The sequence below is a fragment of the Strix aluco genome, chromosome 3 (assembly GCF_031877795.1).
Source record: "Strix aluco isolate bStrAlu1 chromosome 3, bStrAlu1.hap1, whole genome shotgun sequence".
Lineage (NCBI taxonomy): Eukaryota > Metazoa > Chordata > Aves > Strigiformes > Strigidae > Strix > Strix aluco.
In genome coordinates this window covers 63,778,376-63,794,181 of record NC_133933.1, presented here as the reverse complement: position 1 = coordinate 63,794,181, position 15,806 = coordinate 63,778,376, and the positions used below count along the sequence as shown (strand labels likewise).

General features: G+C 38.2%; 1 protein-coding gene across 2 annotated transcripts in view; it reads right to left on the bottom strand.

Moving 5' to 3' along the window:
* The window catches only part of SNX9 (sorting nexin 9), a 63,923-nt gene that overhangs the window by 10,029 nt on the left and 38,088 nt on the right, over positions 1-15,806 (bottom strand). For both annotated transcript variants that reach the window (XM_074818844.1, XM_074818843.1), the window contains exons 7-13: positions 15,431-15,515; positions 14,456-14,581; positions 14,043-14,160; positions 11,140-11,270; positions 9,599-9,702; positions 6,932-7,035; positions 4,155-4,232 (exon numbers count right to left, since the gene is read on the bottom strand). In XM_074818844.1, coding sequence (XP_074674945.1) covers positions 4,155-4,232; positions 6,932-7,035; positions 9,599-9,702; positions 11,140-11,270; positions 14,043-14,160; positions 14,456-14,581; positions 15,431-15,515 — 746 coding nt within the window. The remainder of the gene's footprint in view (positions 1-4,154; positions 4,233-6,931; positions 7,036-9,598; positions 9,703-11,139; positions 11,271-14,042; positions 14,161-14,455; positions 14,582-15,430; positions 15,516-15,806) is intronic.

The following is a 15,806-nucleotide window of genomic DNA, read 5'->3' as shown; positions in this document are numbered from 1 at the left end:
AGATAGGACACCTTCATTTTAGCACATCCTAAAGGAAACAAGGTAATGACTGAATGTTGCTTCAGTTCTATCAACCAGTTCTTACTTTCCATTAGACTGGTTTCATAAAGCGGAAAGCTTCTGATCCTAAGAAACAGTAAGTCCAGCAACACAAACACTGTTAGAGAAATAGTTATTTTTCCCCTATTCGAGCCTGTCTGGATAACAAAAATAAAACCAGCATGAAATCCCATTGCAAGATCTAAGAGGTACATAATTCAGAAGATATCTTCACATTGTTGTAAAACAATAAAAAAAAATTTCAGGGAGATCAATTTCATTATTTCAGGTAGACGTAAATAATCTCATTATTTCAGAATTCCCCCATGTCTGCTGAGAAGTAACCTTGAAGTAACTGCTGCTTAGGCAACTGACTCCTAGATTTTGGGACAAAACATGATATGGCATTAAGAGTCAGAAGCCAGGTTGGTCTAGACTACGCTGTTCATTTCATAATGCCATAAAAGATGATGACTATTCTTATCTAAGCAAAAGGAAGAGGAAGAGCATGTATATTTGAGTAGAAAAAAAATTCTTCCCTTCTTTGCAGAACTCAAAGGACCTTCACAGATCAGAGCTTCAAAAAAATCTAGACATACCCTCCCAACACCAATCCTCTGTCATTTGGGGGCGGCAGGGCACAAAGTCAGCTTGTAGAGGGCACAGGGTGCATTAAAAGTTTCTACTGCTAGCAGAGGCACTCCTCCAAAAGTAGGGCAAACAAGTGGTAGACGAATATCTGCAGCTCCTCACACTGCATCCTTTTCTTCTACAACCTTTTTCCAGGTAGTGCCAGGGCAGCCTTGGTGTGTCAGACTTTATCTCTCACCTGCCCCACCCTCCAAGTTCTAATATGTGTTACCAGTAGTGTTGTGCCATGCTCAGTTGGTCACTCCCTACAGCAGGCCACCTTGTCAGAGGTACTGCACACAATCCACACACTCACCCATCAGAGTAACTGGAATTCCAGTAGTGGATTGCTCCCAATCACTGTTGGCAGCATGAGTTTTGGTCAGTTTTGTTACTCTGACAGGGCCGAGTTTGTAGCATTCTCAGCTTCTGAACCAATGCAAAGCTGGGAATGGGCTTCATAACTCAAGCTGTGAAAACTGAGCTGGGTCCCAGCGCAAGGATATACCAGGATGCCAGGGGCTCTTTAATCAGTGGGAAAGCAGAAAGCCCCACATGTTGCTGACATTTACAACAAAATTAGGGCAGCATGCATTACATATATCCCCATGAGAAACAGAGAGGGCTTAAAAGCATTGACTAAACATAGTTGTAAGAAGACTAGTAACATTCTACAGGTATTTTAACCCAACCATGAGGAGAAACTAAAATTTTCATTGGTTTACAGGCTTGCATGCTGTCATAGGGAGATGAAGGAAGGCGTAAAACTATGAGGAGTCTTTTGGAGATGTTTAGCAGAGCATCTCTTAGCAGTTCGGCTGCTTGGTAAATGCCAGTGATTACGACCTCTGATGGAATACACCAGGTATATTGAGGGAACTAATACTCTGTGAGGCTTGACTTGGGGCAGTGGATTTTTTTTTTTTTTTTTTGTCAAGAAGCGTTTCTGTTTTCTTTTCTTTCAAAGCGTATTTTAACAGAATCTAGGAGTAAGAAAAAGATCAAATTTGATGTACTAGGGAGCTACTTGTTACAAGATTTTTCTTGACAAGTACACCTCAGACTGATAATGTTCAGCACACAAGCAGCCTGGAAGGCAAGATGTGCCTGTTGCTAGCTGGCAAGATAGTGAAACTTGCATGTAACTACTTAACAAAATTCCTGAGGGGTGACGTAGGATTAGGAGATCTTACTATATGTGAATGGCATACTGCAGCCATTCATGTTTTCTTAATATAGGAGAAAGACTCGCCCAAATATGGTGCCATAAGAGAGAAGCCCTGCTATTTAGGGCTGCGTTAACCTAAGACCATCATATGATGCAATAAGATAGGCAATGTAGTGTCAGGCTGCAAGACACTTCCAGGCATATGCTGGAACTGTCCAATATGCATTTTTGGACAGGATCATACTCTCAAAGCATGTGTTCTTAAAACCAATTGGACATTACATAGGCCCATGGCCAAGTTAAATGAGAACGTCTCAATGTGTCCTTATTTTAAAGCTACCCTTGCCTCTGCAAATACTGGGGACAGATTCCTAACATGCACTGTGGCTGGCAACTGTTTCATAAGGGCCATTCTGCAGCATAAGAAAAAGAGCTTGAATGAGTCAGATTAACGAGTGCATCTTGCCTGGTGCAGTCTTAAATATTTTAGGCTAGAAATCAGAAGAGAAGGCAGTAGACATTCATCACACATAGTAAGGATTTGCAGAGCAAGCAGGCAGCACTGATGAAAGAGGTAAGGACAGCAGATACATCCCATCCTAACTGTGCAAATGAACTAACTAACAGTGTATTCAGCATGTCAGAAGCCAGCTACCAGTAGCTGGAAGTGTTTGTGTCATCAAATCAGTTGTGGCAATCTTCAGTGGCCTATATGCTTAAACTTCCAGAACTCAAGTATTTAAAAAAAATAAAGAGGATGAAGAGAAACAGAATCGAACTGAGTGGCTTTAAGTATGGCTGAAGCAGCCATTCCTCTTTATTGATAGTCCAGACAAATTATACCCCATACTCAGCCTAGCTAGTACTTCTTCATTTGAAGGAATGTGCCTTCTATTAAATATTGAGATCAGGAAAACCACATTCTATCAATTTAAATCCAGGTGCTTATGTCTTTTGCATAGAGTCTGCTTAATCCACAGACCTGTACCTGAGGCAACCATCAAATGAAATCGTATACAAACAGCAGGCACGACAGAGTGAGGGCAGCAGTGATGAAAACTTTTCTTATTCTCTCTTCCTGGGAACTCAAATTAAAAAGCAAAGAATCCCATATATTATTAATTCTGAGAAAATACACTGGTGTACCAGTTATTAAAAAGAGCAAAATATATGCAATCAGGACAAAGGCATCAGTGGGAAGGGCATTTTCCTCAGCAAGATACTAGGGTGCAATCAGGTACAACTAGACAAACAGCAAAGAGAAACATCCTTGTCTTGTTCCCAAGCATCATGGGATCTATTTTTTCATACCATTTGAAGATGCTGGAAATCAAATTGAAGCTTTCCTTCTTAAGGTTGTTCTGCAATTTTGCATCCTAGCTTTAAGCTATATTGTTTTCCCTTTACCCTGGCAAAAGAACATGTACTATAGTTCAAGTGATTTTCAATTCTTTCTCAAGAATTCTTGCTACAGATTGTTTCTGGCTAGGATTCACAGTTTTCTAACCCATGCTAAGAGCATCTAACTATGCAAATCCCCTACTTGGTTCTCACATCCAAAAGTAACATTTTAGGCAATATGCTGTGCTCCAATTCTAACTAAGCAGTCATCCTGCTGAAGTACAGGACAAAGATGAGAACTACCTACAGGGACTATACCTATTTCCAATGTTTCCAGCAGCAGAAAACCTGAGTTTCAGAAGTGGTTGCATTTTAATACACGATTTATGGGTCAAAAAGCTTTAAGAGTACAAAGCAAGGGATAGATGAGTAGTCAGAGTAAGTACTGGTCAACTAAAAGTCCCAAGATGGAAAGATTTCAGGAAGCCCTTATGAAGGAGAAGGAAAGGTGAAGGACAAGAAAAGACTACAGTAGCCAACCCTCCAGCCCACATAATGGTATACAAGAACCTTGTAATAAGTTTTCCATCCTCATGTGGAATTGTTGTTTCATGAAGCCACACAATAGTTCTGTGACAGATACTTTCAAAGCTGCATTTTCTCCTCTTTCCTTTGTTATCACAAAAAAATGCTACAGCATGTTTTGTCAGTCAGGTCAGTAACCAGATTACATATTAATGAGATCGAGCTAAACTCCTCCACATGATTATACAGTGAGAGAAAACAAGATCGCAGACTGGAATATAAAAACCCCATAATACACACAGGGAAACAAGTTTTTAGTATTTTTTTCCAGAATCACATTTGACATCTAAAGTTCAAAGAGGAAAGCATTAAGACCTTTAGCAAAAAATGTAGCATGATGTAATTAAGATATCTTTTGTTAAGTAAAGTACAAATGAAGCTACAGAAGTACCTTGGTATCCACTAGTGCTGAAGACCAGTGCCAGGCTCTGCAATGCTTTTCCTATCTTCTGGTATTCCTTGGGTAGTGCTGAAAGGGGGAAAAGAATGGGAAAAAGAGGGAAACAGAAGGAAAAACCCACAAGGGTAAGTGAGACTGAATCTGCAGTATTTCCAAAACATGATAGAAGCAGATGTCAAAAACAACTAGGTTTTACATTTCCTCTAGTGAAGCATTTACAATCACATTCTTCCCCCCTCCCCTGCTACAGATGTTTCAAAACTGGATAAAACAATTGCAATCTGGATTCTTGAAAGCCACAAACAGCTGGGGAAGCAGTGTGTGACTGCTATAAAAACAAAACCCAAAAAATCTCACTGCACTCCTAGCTCAGTCCTCCTATGCATACAGTGAGATTTTTTTTTCTCCGCGTCATGAGCAGACTTTGTCCTCGGGGTGGGGGGGAAGGGAAGTGCTGCAGTGATATGGAGAATAGGTCTCATTAATATTTTAAGAGAGGAGATTATTATACAGACCTATAATACCTAAATTCTCCTCAAATCATGGATTTTATATTTAAAAGCACTACAAACCAGGACTATCTAGGGATAAAAATTGATGCAAGTATCTGAATAATAAAATTGTTTTTTATAATCTATTTATTGAAAATGTATGTATAAATTGCTTCCTCACAATGAAGTCAATAAGCTGTAATTTATAAATGCATTTATTAACACTCTGAATACCACCACCCCAGAGGCCTAAAAAGCAGTCTGAAAAGCAAAAGCAATTTTTATAAGCTACTTAATGCTAGCAGAAAAAAATCCAAGTAGATGTGCTTTTTATCATCAAATATTTGTATTCAGAGGGTACACTGTTCAAGTCAAAAGCAGTTTTAGTTTCTCTAGCATCCCACACCATCTGATTTTCACAGAGGAACCCCTTTGTGTGGTAAAAAACCCCACAAAAAAGCAAAAACCAAAAAACACCCCCCCCAACCACATAATTTTATTGATTATCTTTGATCAAGTTCTTGCCCAGAAGTTAGATTATTTATGACAACTAGTATTTCTTATACAACAGGTACTATTCAGGGTACTAGAGTTCTGTTATCAGCCATTAACTTGTTACTGAATCCCCAGTGGAAGTTTCAGTGAAGAACATTTGGTTTCTCTTCACTTGCATTTAAGAAGTTTCCACTGTCAGTCACTTTAAATATCACAGAAAGGAATGCACGTAACTATTGCTCAGGAAATGCCAAAAATACTTCTGACTAGGAGTTGACAGGGAATTTAAAAACTAAGAGACTACTGAAATTATTCAGTTTTGCATGTCCCGATTTACCAGTCTCCTTTTTCTATTCAGTATGAATGTCTGGAAAGTTAGAAGTTAAAATTTTCAACACAATCACATCTGGCTTACTGCCCTTATGCTAACTAATTAATAGCTGCAAGTATTAGAAGAGTTATTCCATACCTAAAACACTGGTGTCATAAGTTTAGGGAGATTTTAGCAGTGAACAAAATACTGAATTTCTACTGTAAGCACAAGTCACAGCCAGCCCTTAACTACGGTGGCTTTGATCATTGCTTCCATAACTGCAAAGCAACACTGTTTTTCTAGTCTCATCTGAAGAACCTTATTCCTTACCCTGCCCTCCACATCATTTCTTAGTGAAGAGAGATCTGTACAGTGTTAGAGATGTGTCCTGTGTTAGACTATTTTTGACCAGCAGGAGGGTCAGTGATGTGTAGAAGGAAACCCTCCTATTCAAAGTGGGGAAATGTAAATAATTTAAAGTTCACATCCTAGAGATACTAAGATCTAATGTAATCATTACCAGAAGTGACTGGGCTTCTATACTTTCCACTCCCTCCAGTCAGCCCCAGGTATTCAACTGCAGTGTTAAGATTAGAAAGTAAAGAGATAACTCAGAAGATGTGCTTACTCCCAAGTCTGGGGACAATGTTTTTTTGTGGGAGTCAGAGAGGAAAAAAACAAAAACAAAAAAAAAAGGAAGGAAAAAAAATGGAGGAGACTTATGTGATAGGTCTTTGGTCACTAGACACTACAGCCTGCCCTGAAGTGTTTCTTATTATGATCCTCAGCTGTAGTACCTGCTTCCTTTCAATAGCTGCCTTGTGGTGGCCACAAACACTGAACACTGCTGTGGACTAGGAAATTAGAGCCCAGGCAGAGTCATAGGGACTTGGTGTGAAGTTCTGCAACCCTAAATATCTGTGGGAAGGAAGAGACAAGATAGGAGAAAAAGAATCGGGCTAAAGATTAAGTTAGAATCAAGTTGTTTTTTCTTTTCTTTCTTTTTTTTTTTTAAACTCATTTCATCTTTAAATCACTCCTCCTGGCATGCAAGAATCCTAAATAAGGGGTTAATAAAATGCAATCATTTATGATTTCATCAAATAGACAGGTCTACTTTGCCCATGTCACTAAAATGTAGACAAATGACAAATATATGAGAACAGGTCCAACAAGGGCTTTAGCCGGATTGCTAGAATTATTTAACTTTTAATATTTTTAAACCTATGGGCATGGACCAGATATTTCTGTTATGAAAGAAAGAAAAAAAACCCAAACAAACAGAAACACAAACAAAAATCTTGCACAATTTATACTCTCAGACACTGAAAGTAGCCAGAACGCCATACAATTCTCATGATAATTTAGCATTTCTTTTAGTTTTAAGATGTGCCTTGAATTATAAACAACAACAAGCCACAGAGAAAACCAACACAAAAATGATTGCTGAGTTCAGAAGGGACACTTACGCCCTGTACACCTCTTCCAGTGCTCTTGTCCCACTGTCAGCAGCTCTTTAACTCCGTCATCCATTGCTTTGGTGAACCTACCCACTGCATCACATTTCTGTTCTCTGTTGCATTTGGAAAAAGCAAAACCAAGAAGCAGTTTAACAGATGCATTACTCCACCTTTAAATGCAATACTGCAATGTTTAGTAGTGCCAACTAGGTCTTAAAAAATAATCATAGAAATAAATTAATTCCTTGAAATTTCTGCCATTTCGCTGAGGTCAGAATTTCTCTCTTTAGATACATGCATTTTTCCTTCTGTTTTACTCCCCTCTGTTAATGATAGTCCAGTACCACGTGTTTCTTATTATAGTTAGTTATCTGAAAAAAACCAAAAGGCTACTAGGTAAATATCCTCCCCAATGAGATCAAATAATAACAGAACAACAAAATCTGATTTGATGAAAATGCATCCCTAGAACACTTCACACAAACAGAAGGACTCCACATTGACAGGAAATTACATGTTAGAGTAACAGAAGTAGCAAAATTCATGCAACAATGAACAAACATAGAAAATAATTGTTCCAGATATTTTAATAAAAGTCTAAAATAGGTGAATAAAAATTACTATAGCAGTTCTGCTAGGGAAATACATATGCATAACTTTATATTGACAATACCGTTGTGTTCAGTTGTATTAGATGAAACCAAAAAAAATCAGTGATGCTCAAAAGAGAATTCTGAATTAGCATGTGCCTTTTTACCCCTCTTTAAGCACATTTTCATGTGACTATCAAAGCTTTCCATTAAAATAGCACTGCATACACAGCAATGCTCAGTGAACTCTACAAAAGAAAACTAGACATATATTTTTTAGTTTTCAATGAGAATTATTCAAACTGCATCAGATCTTACAAATGCTCTCAGCCAAAGCCTGTATGAGACACCTCTCACAGCAAGGCGACCCCCCAGAGCTAGGGCAGCCACTCCAGCCATGGCCCAACCACCTAGAGGTTCCCACCTGCCCCCTCAGCTGAAAGCCCTACCCAAAGAGTTACTTGCACAGAAACAGAACCTGGGCTTTCCAAGAGGCTCTTGTTTTACTCCCATTTTCCCAGTAGCAGACAACCCTTTAATTTTCTGTACTTCATACTTTACAGTATCACGATCACAGAAAAAGTTCACAAACCAGCAGAGGGTTACCATCCTTTGATCAAAACCAGGATGACACAAGACTGCCAAAGTACTAGCAAAATTGTTTCAGTAAAGAGTGCCTTTTCACTGAAGAACTAAGAACTATTGAACAAGCTGGTTTGTCCACTTAGAGACGTAATGGCTTTCAAGACTGTGTTCATGCACCCTGAGATGTTTCCAGGAATGTCTGGAATATGTGTGGACATCTGAGGTGTTACAGCTACCTCTGCAATGCTTGGGGATAGGTCCCCAGAACCACCGCAGGCTGCCAGCCCCAGCCTAGAAGCCAATACCCCCTGGTGAATGTTCCCTGCAGGCTGCTTGCCTGCCCTCACCCTGTTTGGGGACAAACTGTTTAGCAGAACATATGCTGGTCGTTCCCTGCCAGGGTTCCGTATATAATATACTCACTCTCTCCTGCACCCTACGTATAAAATCCTCCCTCTGTTTCACCCCTTCAGCTTTTATACCACTTGGATATATATAAAACACATCAGTTAAAAAAAGTAGTCAAGTTTGAAATCCTCATGTTCGAAGTAGAAGTGACCTAAAAATGTCCATCTTTTTTACTAGTACGGAACTGCTACCACACAGCTATTATATCTTGGGTACAGCCTATGCTGGGTTACTTCCAGGTACAGATACACTACTTCTTTGCTACTATAAACTTCTATCTAGTTTATTCACAGCTTAAGACACAAAACATTATCCAAGTTTCTATGTTCTACAACAGCAAGCAAAGCATGTCATGCATACTACATATCTTCTAAGAAAAATGATTAAGCCTAAAGGAGTGAAATAAAGGCTGCAGAGTAAATCCAGTCTTTCACTCTATGAAACCCAAAGGTCTACCACCAAGAGAACTATACATAAAAAATGTGTATATATATATAACATACATATATACAATAAATATATTCATTTGCTCTTCCAGAAGGATACCCCAAAAATGCAGTAACTAATTTAAAATGAAATTTGATAGTTTAAGTCACTTTTCTTTTTTAATAGCTTTCCATTGCTTCCAGATATTAGAATCATACTGTGTGTGCACTGTATACAGGTATTTCACAGACACATTGTTTTCCTTGATGGTCCACCTACAGTTATCCTGAGCTACTTGGTAAGTCTAGCACAGTTTGGAACTATTCACAACTGAAGGATTAAAGATCAAAATACACTTTCATAGCAATATAAAACATAACTCCATAGGATCTGCCAGTACATCATCTCATCAACTGGTTTTGCATAAGTCTTTTTAGGATCAGTATTCAGCCACTGAAGTCAAAGAGACATCACATAGAGTTCCACCAAGTTTTGGAGGGATTGCTATGAAAAATCTCATATTCAAACAATTTTTCAGCTCTGCTTTGATGAATACCTCTTCAAATCCATGACTATATGTGCATGCTTACTATTCTAGTTTTATATTAGCTCAGTATGTGTTGTATATCGAGATGTGTAATGTCCATGCAAAAAGAAACTATCTTACATTTCTACCATGTCCAAGTCTGGAGCTTCTGGTTCCATTGTAGAAAAGATCAGGACTCCTACAGTTTCATCTTTTTCCGCCTTCCGCTTTCCAGTTTTCCACTCCTTGAGGAAAGAAGAAAAAAAAAAAAAAAGAGAGATCAAAAAAAAGACTAAGTTTGACCACCACTGTTCATGCATCTTTAAGGGCACATACTTAAGCAGTTAATGACATATTTAGGAGAACAGTTAACCAATAGATCACCCATAAATTAAAACCTTTTAAACAAAAATTTCAGTGGGGCCATGCTTTCTTAAAGTTTCACCCCTTCCTTCTTGTGCACTTTGATTCTGGGGTCAACAGACCCTTCTTGTATGTTACTGAAACACAGTGTAAGAGCAATTATATTCAGCTGTCTCTGCACATGTGATAGTGCTGATATCAGAAGCTACTCAAGAAGATCACGAGACTATTATGCAATTGCCATACTAAGTTCTTAGTGGGAACAGATAAAAAGGTTAAAAATTCCACATGTATTGCAACATCTGTTCTGTTTATATCAATCCATAAGTTACGATACTAAGAACTGCTGACTAACTAGCACAATAATACAACTCTCCACTGGCCATCCAAATAGCACTTCACTAGGACTGCTACTTACTATGTTATTAAGACTCTACTTACAGGATCACATATTAATTCTGGTTGGAAGTGACCTCAAGAGGTTTGTAGGCTGACCTCCTATTCAAAAAATGGTCAGCTGTGACCTTAGTTACTCAGGGCTTTATCCAGTCTGGTCTTAAAAACCTCCAAGGATCATTTACTTTTACAGAAAAATGTATGCGTATTTAGAAGTATGACTATTCTGTGGAGAAAGCGGCAGTTTTCCTGTTTATTTCCTCATCAATATATACCCAAATTAGTAACAGAGCTGGAGCTCAGTCATGAAAAAAACATTATTTACTGAAGATGAAGATACTAAAACCTCTTTAAAAAGCATAAGAAAATGCTGGGGGGTGGGACATGGCAATAAAAAAGGGCTGATTATATCAGGTAAGACTCCAGCATAATGCTGTTACAACCCATTCCAGTCAAAATTGTGTTTCTGAGGGAGGGGCGTTTGGTTTTAAATATAATACAGCATCAGACACATCCTAGATCTGCTACAAAGTAGCTTCTGTTAGCAAAGCAGTACCAATCAGAGAACCCCAGTGTTTTGTAAGTCCCACAGAGACAGAGCAGGGCAACAGCCAAGGGAGTTGTTACATATGTTTCTATTCTGCCCGAGGACACAAACTATGCTTAAAAAACCTGAAGAAACTACTTTAAAAAGCACATCTCTGTTAGAACGGCATATTGCACTTCACACAAACAACTTTATGCCTCATTTTGATCGATCGGCTAAATTAGTTAGTAAACCCAGCAGTTTCCAGTCCGTCACTACTGCCACAGGGGGGCAGGCAAATGAGAAGGCTGCAAAACTGAACTCGTAATTCGAAAGGGGATGGTGTGAGGAGGAGCAATTCCTCAATCTCAGTCTGCGTGTGAACTTTATTTCCTACCTTCTCATCTCGGAAATTGAGAAATTGCTGGAAAACTTCACTTTCTGAGACAACAGGATGGCGACACATCCTCGTCATCCAAGCCTGCAGTCTCTCCATACGCATTTTGATAAATTCTTCTTCAAAGCGCCCTGTTACACATTAAACAGTAATTGTTACATTTCTACTCAGTACCCCTCAGGGGTTTTTTTGCCTTTTTTTTTTTTTTTTTTAAATTAAATGACTCAGAACTTACAAGAAGGAAACATTATGCGGACAAATCAGAAGAACCTTAAATTACAGTATATTGGTTACTGACCAAGAGTACTCCTCCTTTTAAAGATAGTCAGGAAATATGAAAAAAACATAATCCCACCCACAACTCAAATCAATCTTTTTTGGGGGAAAAAAAAACCCAAACAAAAATGACTAACATTCAGATGGAAAAATTAGGTATTCAGATGACCCAAGAGAGAATTTAGGCACAAGCTCAGAACGCAGATATTTTTCTGATACAGTCTAGTAAATCCTTGGTCAATGTAAGGCTCAAAAATGTTGGCAAAAAAGAAACTACTTTCTTTCCATGTTGTCATGTCCTAACCAACAAAGTGTTTCCAATTGGACTGCTCAGATACGAACAGCAGATTCAAAAAAAGAAGTACCTCCCATAAACATATTTTTATATAGGTAAATGAATGTGTTGGGGAACAGCCTCAAAAAATCTGAAGAAATCGTACATATAAACCTGTTAGAATACATACATGTAAGACTGATTTTTTTTGGAAGTTAAGAGATTTTAAACACAAACTATTTAAGTAACAAATTTTATTTTATTTTTTTTAAACCAATAGTGCATCAACACTATGTATTTACAAGAACCTTTTAGGTTTAGCACAAACTGTGTCTTACTGAGGGAATCTTTTCCAATTAAAAAAAACGACATTGTCCTTCTAAAGCATACAGTGAATAGGATGTATTTGAAAGGAATGAGAGATTCCTCCAGCACCCAACTCTTAATTTCCATAGCAGCGCAGATGACAAACCTTGAATGCATGTACTCTTTCAATATAATTCTACTGTATAGTTACTATGGCAGCAGCTCTGCAAGGCTGAGGTTTTAGGGTTTTTTGGGATTTTTTTGTTTGGTTGTTTTTTTAAATTGTAAACATGGGAACTAGCAAGACTAGCAGGTAAAGAACACAACTAGTGAAAAATTAAGGTTGGGTACAGGTACATTTCCTGCAAATTAACTAGGGGAAAAAAAATAATTAGAAAAATCAACTACTATGGAATAAACATTATATAACCTGCAGTAATACCTTATTCCACCCCCTAATCTATACTGAAATCTCTGCAGCATTCCTGCCAGCACAAGGAATGCAAGGCAATAGAAAGAGTAGCATCTGGAAGTTATGTGCTGGTCGTTAGGCATATCATCACCAGCAAATCATGATCCTGAGCAAAGCAGTCCAATTGTAGAGTCTTGTTTTGCCAGGACTAATGGACAGAAACACTTTTCTAGACAGTCTTCAGAAAGAAGCCTCCTAAACACAATGAAAAAATAAGCACCATTTTTTCAGTTTCCCATAATGTTTCAAAAAGAGAGAAAAGGAGGCATGTTGGATTTTTTTTGTTTTGTTTTGCATGAGACAAATTACCTCTCCCACAGACTCCAGAAGACCAAAATCCACAGGCAAGGTTTAACTGCTATGCCAAACTCTTGAGTCTTTTAAAATACAGTTACAATAAATTCTAGAGATCCCATCAGGTCTTCTGTTTCCTTTTAGTCCACATGCACATGTTTAAGCAAAAATACTGGTGAATTCTAAATGTGAGACTAAGGGGAGGGGAGGAAGTTGCTTCCTCACTTTTTAGTTTCCTCGGCATTTATCCCAGCATCTGTATCAATGCTTAGCTTTCTTCAAACACAGCAGAGCTGCTGCATTTTCAGTGATGCCCACAGCCACATGGTTGGCAACATGCCAGCTTTTGTATGTTTGTTTTTGGCTGGTTGTCTTAGAGGCTGTATAAAACCTTACCAGAAAACACACAAGTGAAAACAGGCAAAAGTAACGCATTTTCCCCTGATACAGGTGTCCAATTCTTTTCTTTACATGCACTCTAGCACACCCTTGTAGAAAGGAAGCCAGAGACTACTGAAAACACACAGGCATTGCCACATTCAATTGCAATGACTGAACTCATGAGCATTCAAAGGGTCCAATCCCACTTCTCTTGGAAGTCAGAATAAAAAGACTTCCATAAGCTTCAGAGAGTTTGGTCAAGCTGAACTGACATCAAGCCAGATCAAAATGTTATACAAATGAAAAAATGCTTCCTAAATCAAGTGTGAAATGGAGCAACAGGAGAAACAGCTGCAATATTTTACTTGTGAGCAAAAAAAAGCCCAGTTTATCAGGGGATGCTCCCTTTCCTCCGGGAGATTTGCTTCAAAGCTCCTACAGCATTACACATTTAGAATCAAATGCAAAAGAAAAAACATCCCCCCACCACCCCCCCGCCCCCAAAACCTCAAAAATCATTTCTCCAGACAATCAGCAAATATGTAACATAAGTAGTTATCTCTTCTCTCCAATAATAAGTATTCTCTTCTGCAGTAACTAGGCTTTTATGTTGGTGGGGTTTTTTTTGTTTGGTTGGTTTTTGGTTTTTTTTAAATCACTGGACTAGATAAGTAAACCTGAGTTCTGAAATGATGCTCTTAGTGCCAATATTTTATTATCAATAGGCCATCACAACTCAGAAGTGTTGAATGGTGAAAGGTTGGGGTTTTTGATAGCTTCTTTAAAAAGAGTGTGGAAAAAAGAAAAAAAAAAAAATCAAACAGTAAGAACGAACTGAACCTTGTAAAAAAGTAATCTCCTTACTTCCCATCCCATGAATTCACAACTGGGAATAATTACCTGTTACTTGCTTGTCTGGAAGAGATGGGATTGGAATGGCTAATCCAAATTTAACCAGGAGACGCTCATACAACCAGTCAAAGTGCTTGTATCTGTGGTTGACAGACCGATTAGTGTTCTGTAAGAGAAACACAACTCTAAATTTTGACAGGCATCTACAGATAGTGACACAAAACAAGTGTGACCAGAATAATAAATATGCGGAATGTAAATAAAATTTCTGATTTAGAGGCTTGAATCTGTAATTACAAAAGAACTTGAAATGCTAGAACAAAGTAACTCTTTGGAGAATAAAGTGTGACAACTACCACTTACTCTTACAGCCCTGTTACCAAGTCACACAAACTGTATTATTTATATGTACAAATGACCCATATTTGTGAGAGAGAAGAGCCCATTTCAGATACACTTACAGTGCAGGTCAGCTGATATTCAATGTAGCTCTTGAGACCATACATTTTAGAACCTTTTTTGGGATCTGCCACCACACAGTCAAATGTAGAGGTAGGATAAACCCACATTGGGCCATAATCACCAATCTGTAAGAAATTGCGAACATTATCTTTAAATACATCATGCTGTACCAGCTGCAAACAAGGAGACAAATACTTTCCCGGTTCACTTGAAAGTTTCTATTGATTTCAGCAAGAGCTGGATAGCCAGAAAATAGAGAGGCTTCTCGCAACCAGAGATGATTGACTAGTTTTGTTTATCTTCTTATGTATTTTACAATTCTTCCCAAATAGTGAAGTGGCAAATTCTAGGGATTGCTACTTCAACCACATTTCACTAGAACAGCATATATCTAGAATAGTCTGGGTTTTAGATCAGAGGATGGCCTGACCATCATGACTGAATATTGCAAACGTTTATGAATGTAGTTCCTATGTATTACATAGCTATCTAGATAACTAATAGACAATGTAATGCATTCGTCTGCCTCCCAATCCCAGGAAAAAAACCCTTATTTTCATGATCACAAGTAACACAGATCCAGCATGAGGAAAAGAGTACTGAAAAGAAAATAATAAAAGAAAAAAATCAGCACACTTAGAAGAAAGGAGCTAAGACTTGACCCTGAAAAATCCCTCAAGTGATATATGACTCTGAGATGTAGTCTATCACAACTTTAAAATACTTAAATGGCACACAGTTTTATTATGACACTTCTATTTCTAGTTCTATGTTCAGAATCAGTTTCTTCTGACCCAAATACATATAGCAACCCCAAGGCTAAAGGTTAAGTTGGGGGAAAAGGGAAGGGTGGGGAAGATTAACAACAAAAAAACCCGAAACAAACCCACACAAGATAACCAAAACAAAAAACCGCAACCCCAAAACAAACCACACCACCCCCACACAAAAACTTCACACCCCCCCCAACTTACAATTATGGGTATTTTCTCTTTGGGTTTTGCTAGTTGCTTTGCCAACAGATACTGTTCCATCCCAGGTTTTGCAAATCCAGGAAACCTAACAAAAACCCCAAAATTATAAATTTATTCCATATTTTCCTTCCTTTGATGTATGCAGAATTACCTGCCACTATGGGAAAAAAACTGTTAGCATTTCTCAGGTATAGAAAAGAATTGATGTGGATTACTTAACCAACAATTTGCCCTGAAAAAGCAGAAAAGTTTTAGCTACTGAACTCTAGCTTTTATTTGTGTAATACAGTCCCCTTCTTCTAAGGCAAAGTAGCTATTTGTGCTCTACAGCCCATCAGAGCAAACGTAACAGGAGGACACAAAGTAACACCTGCCA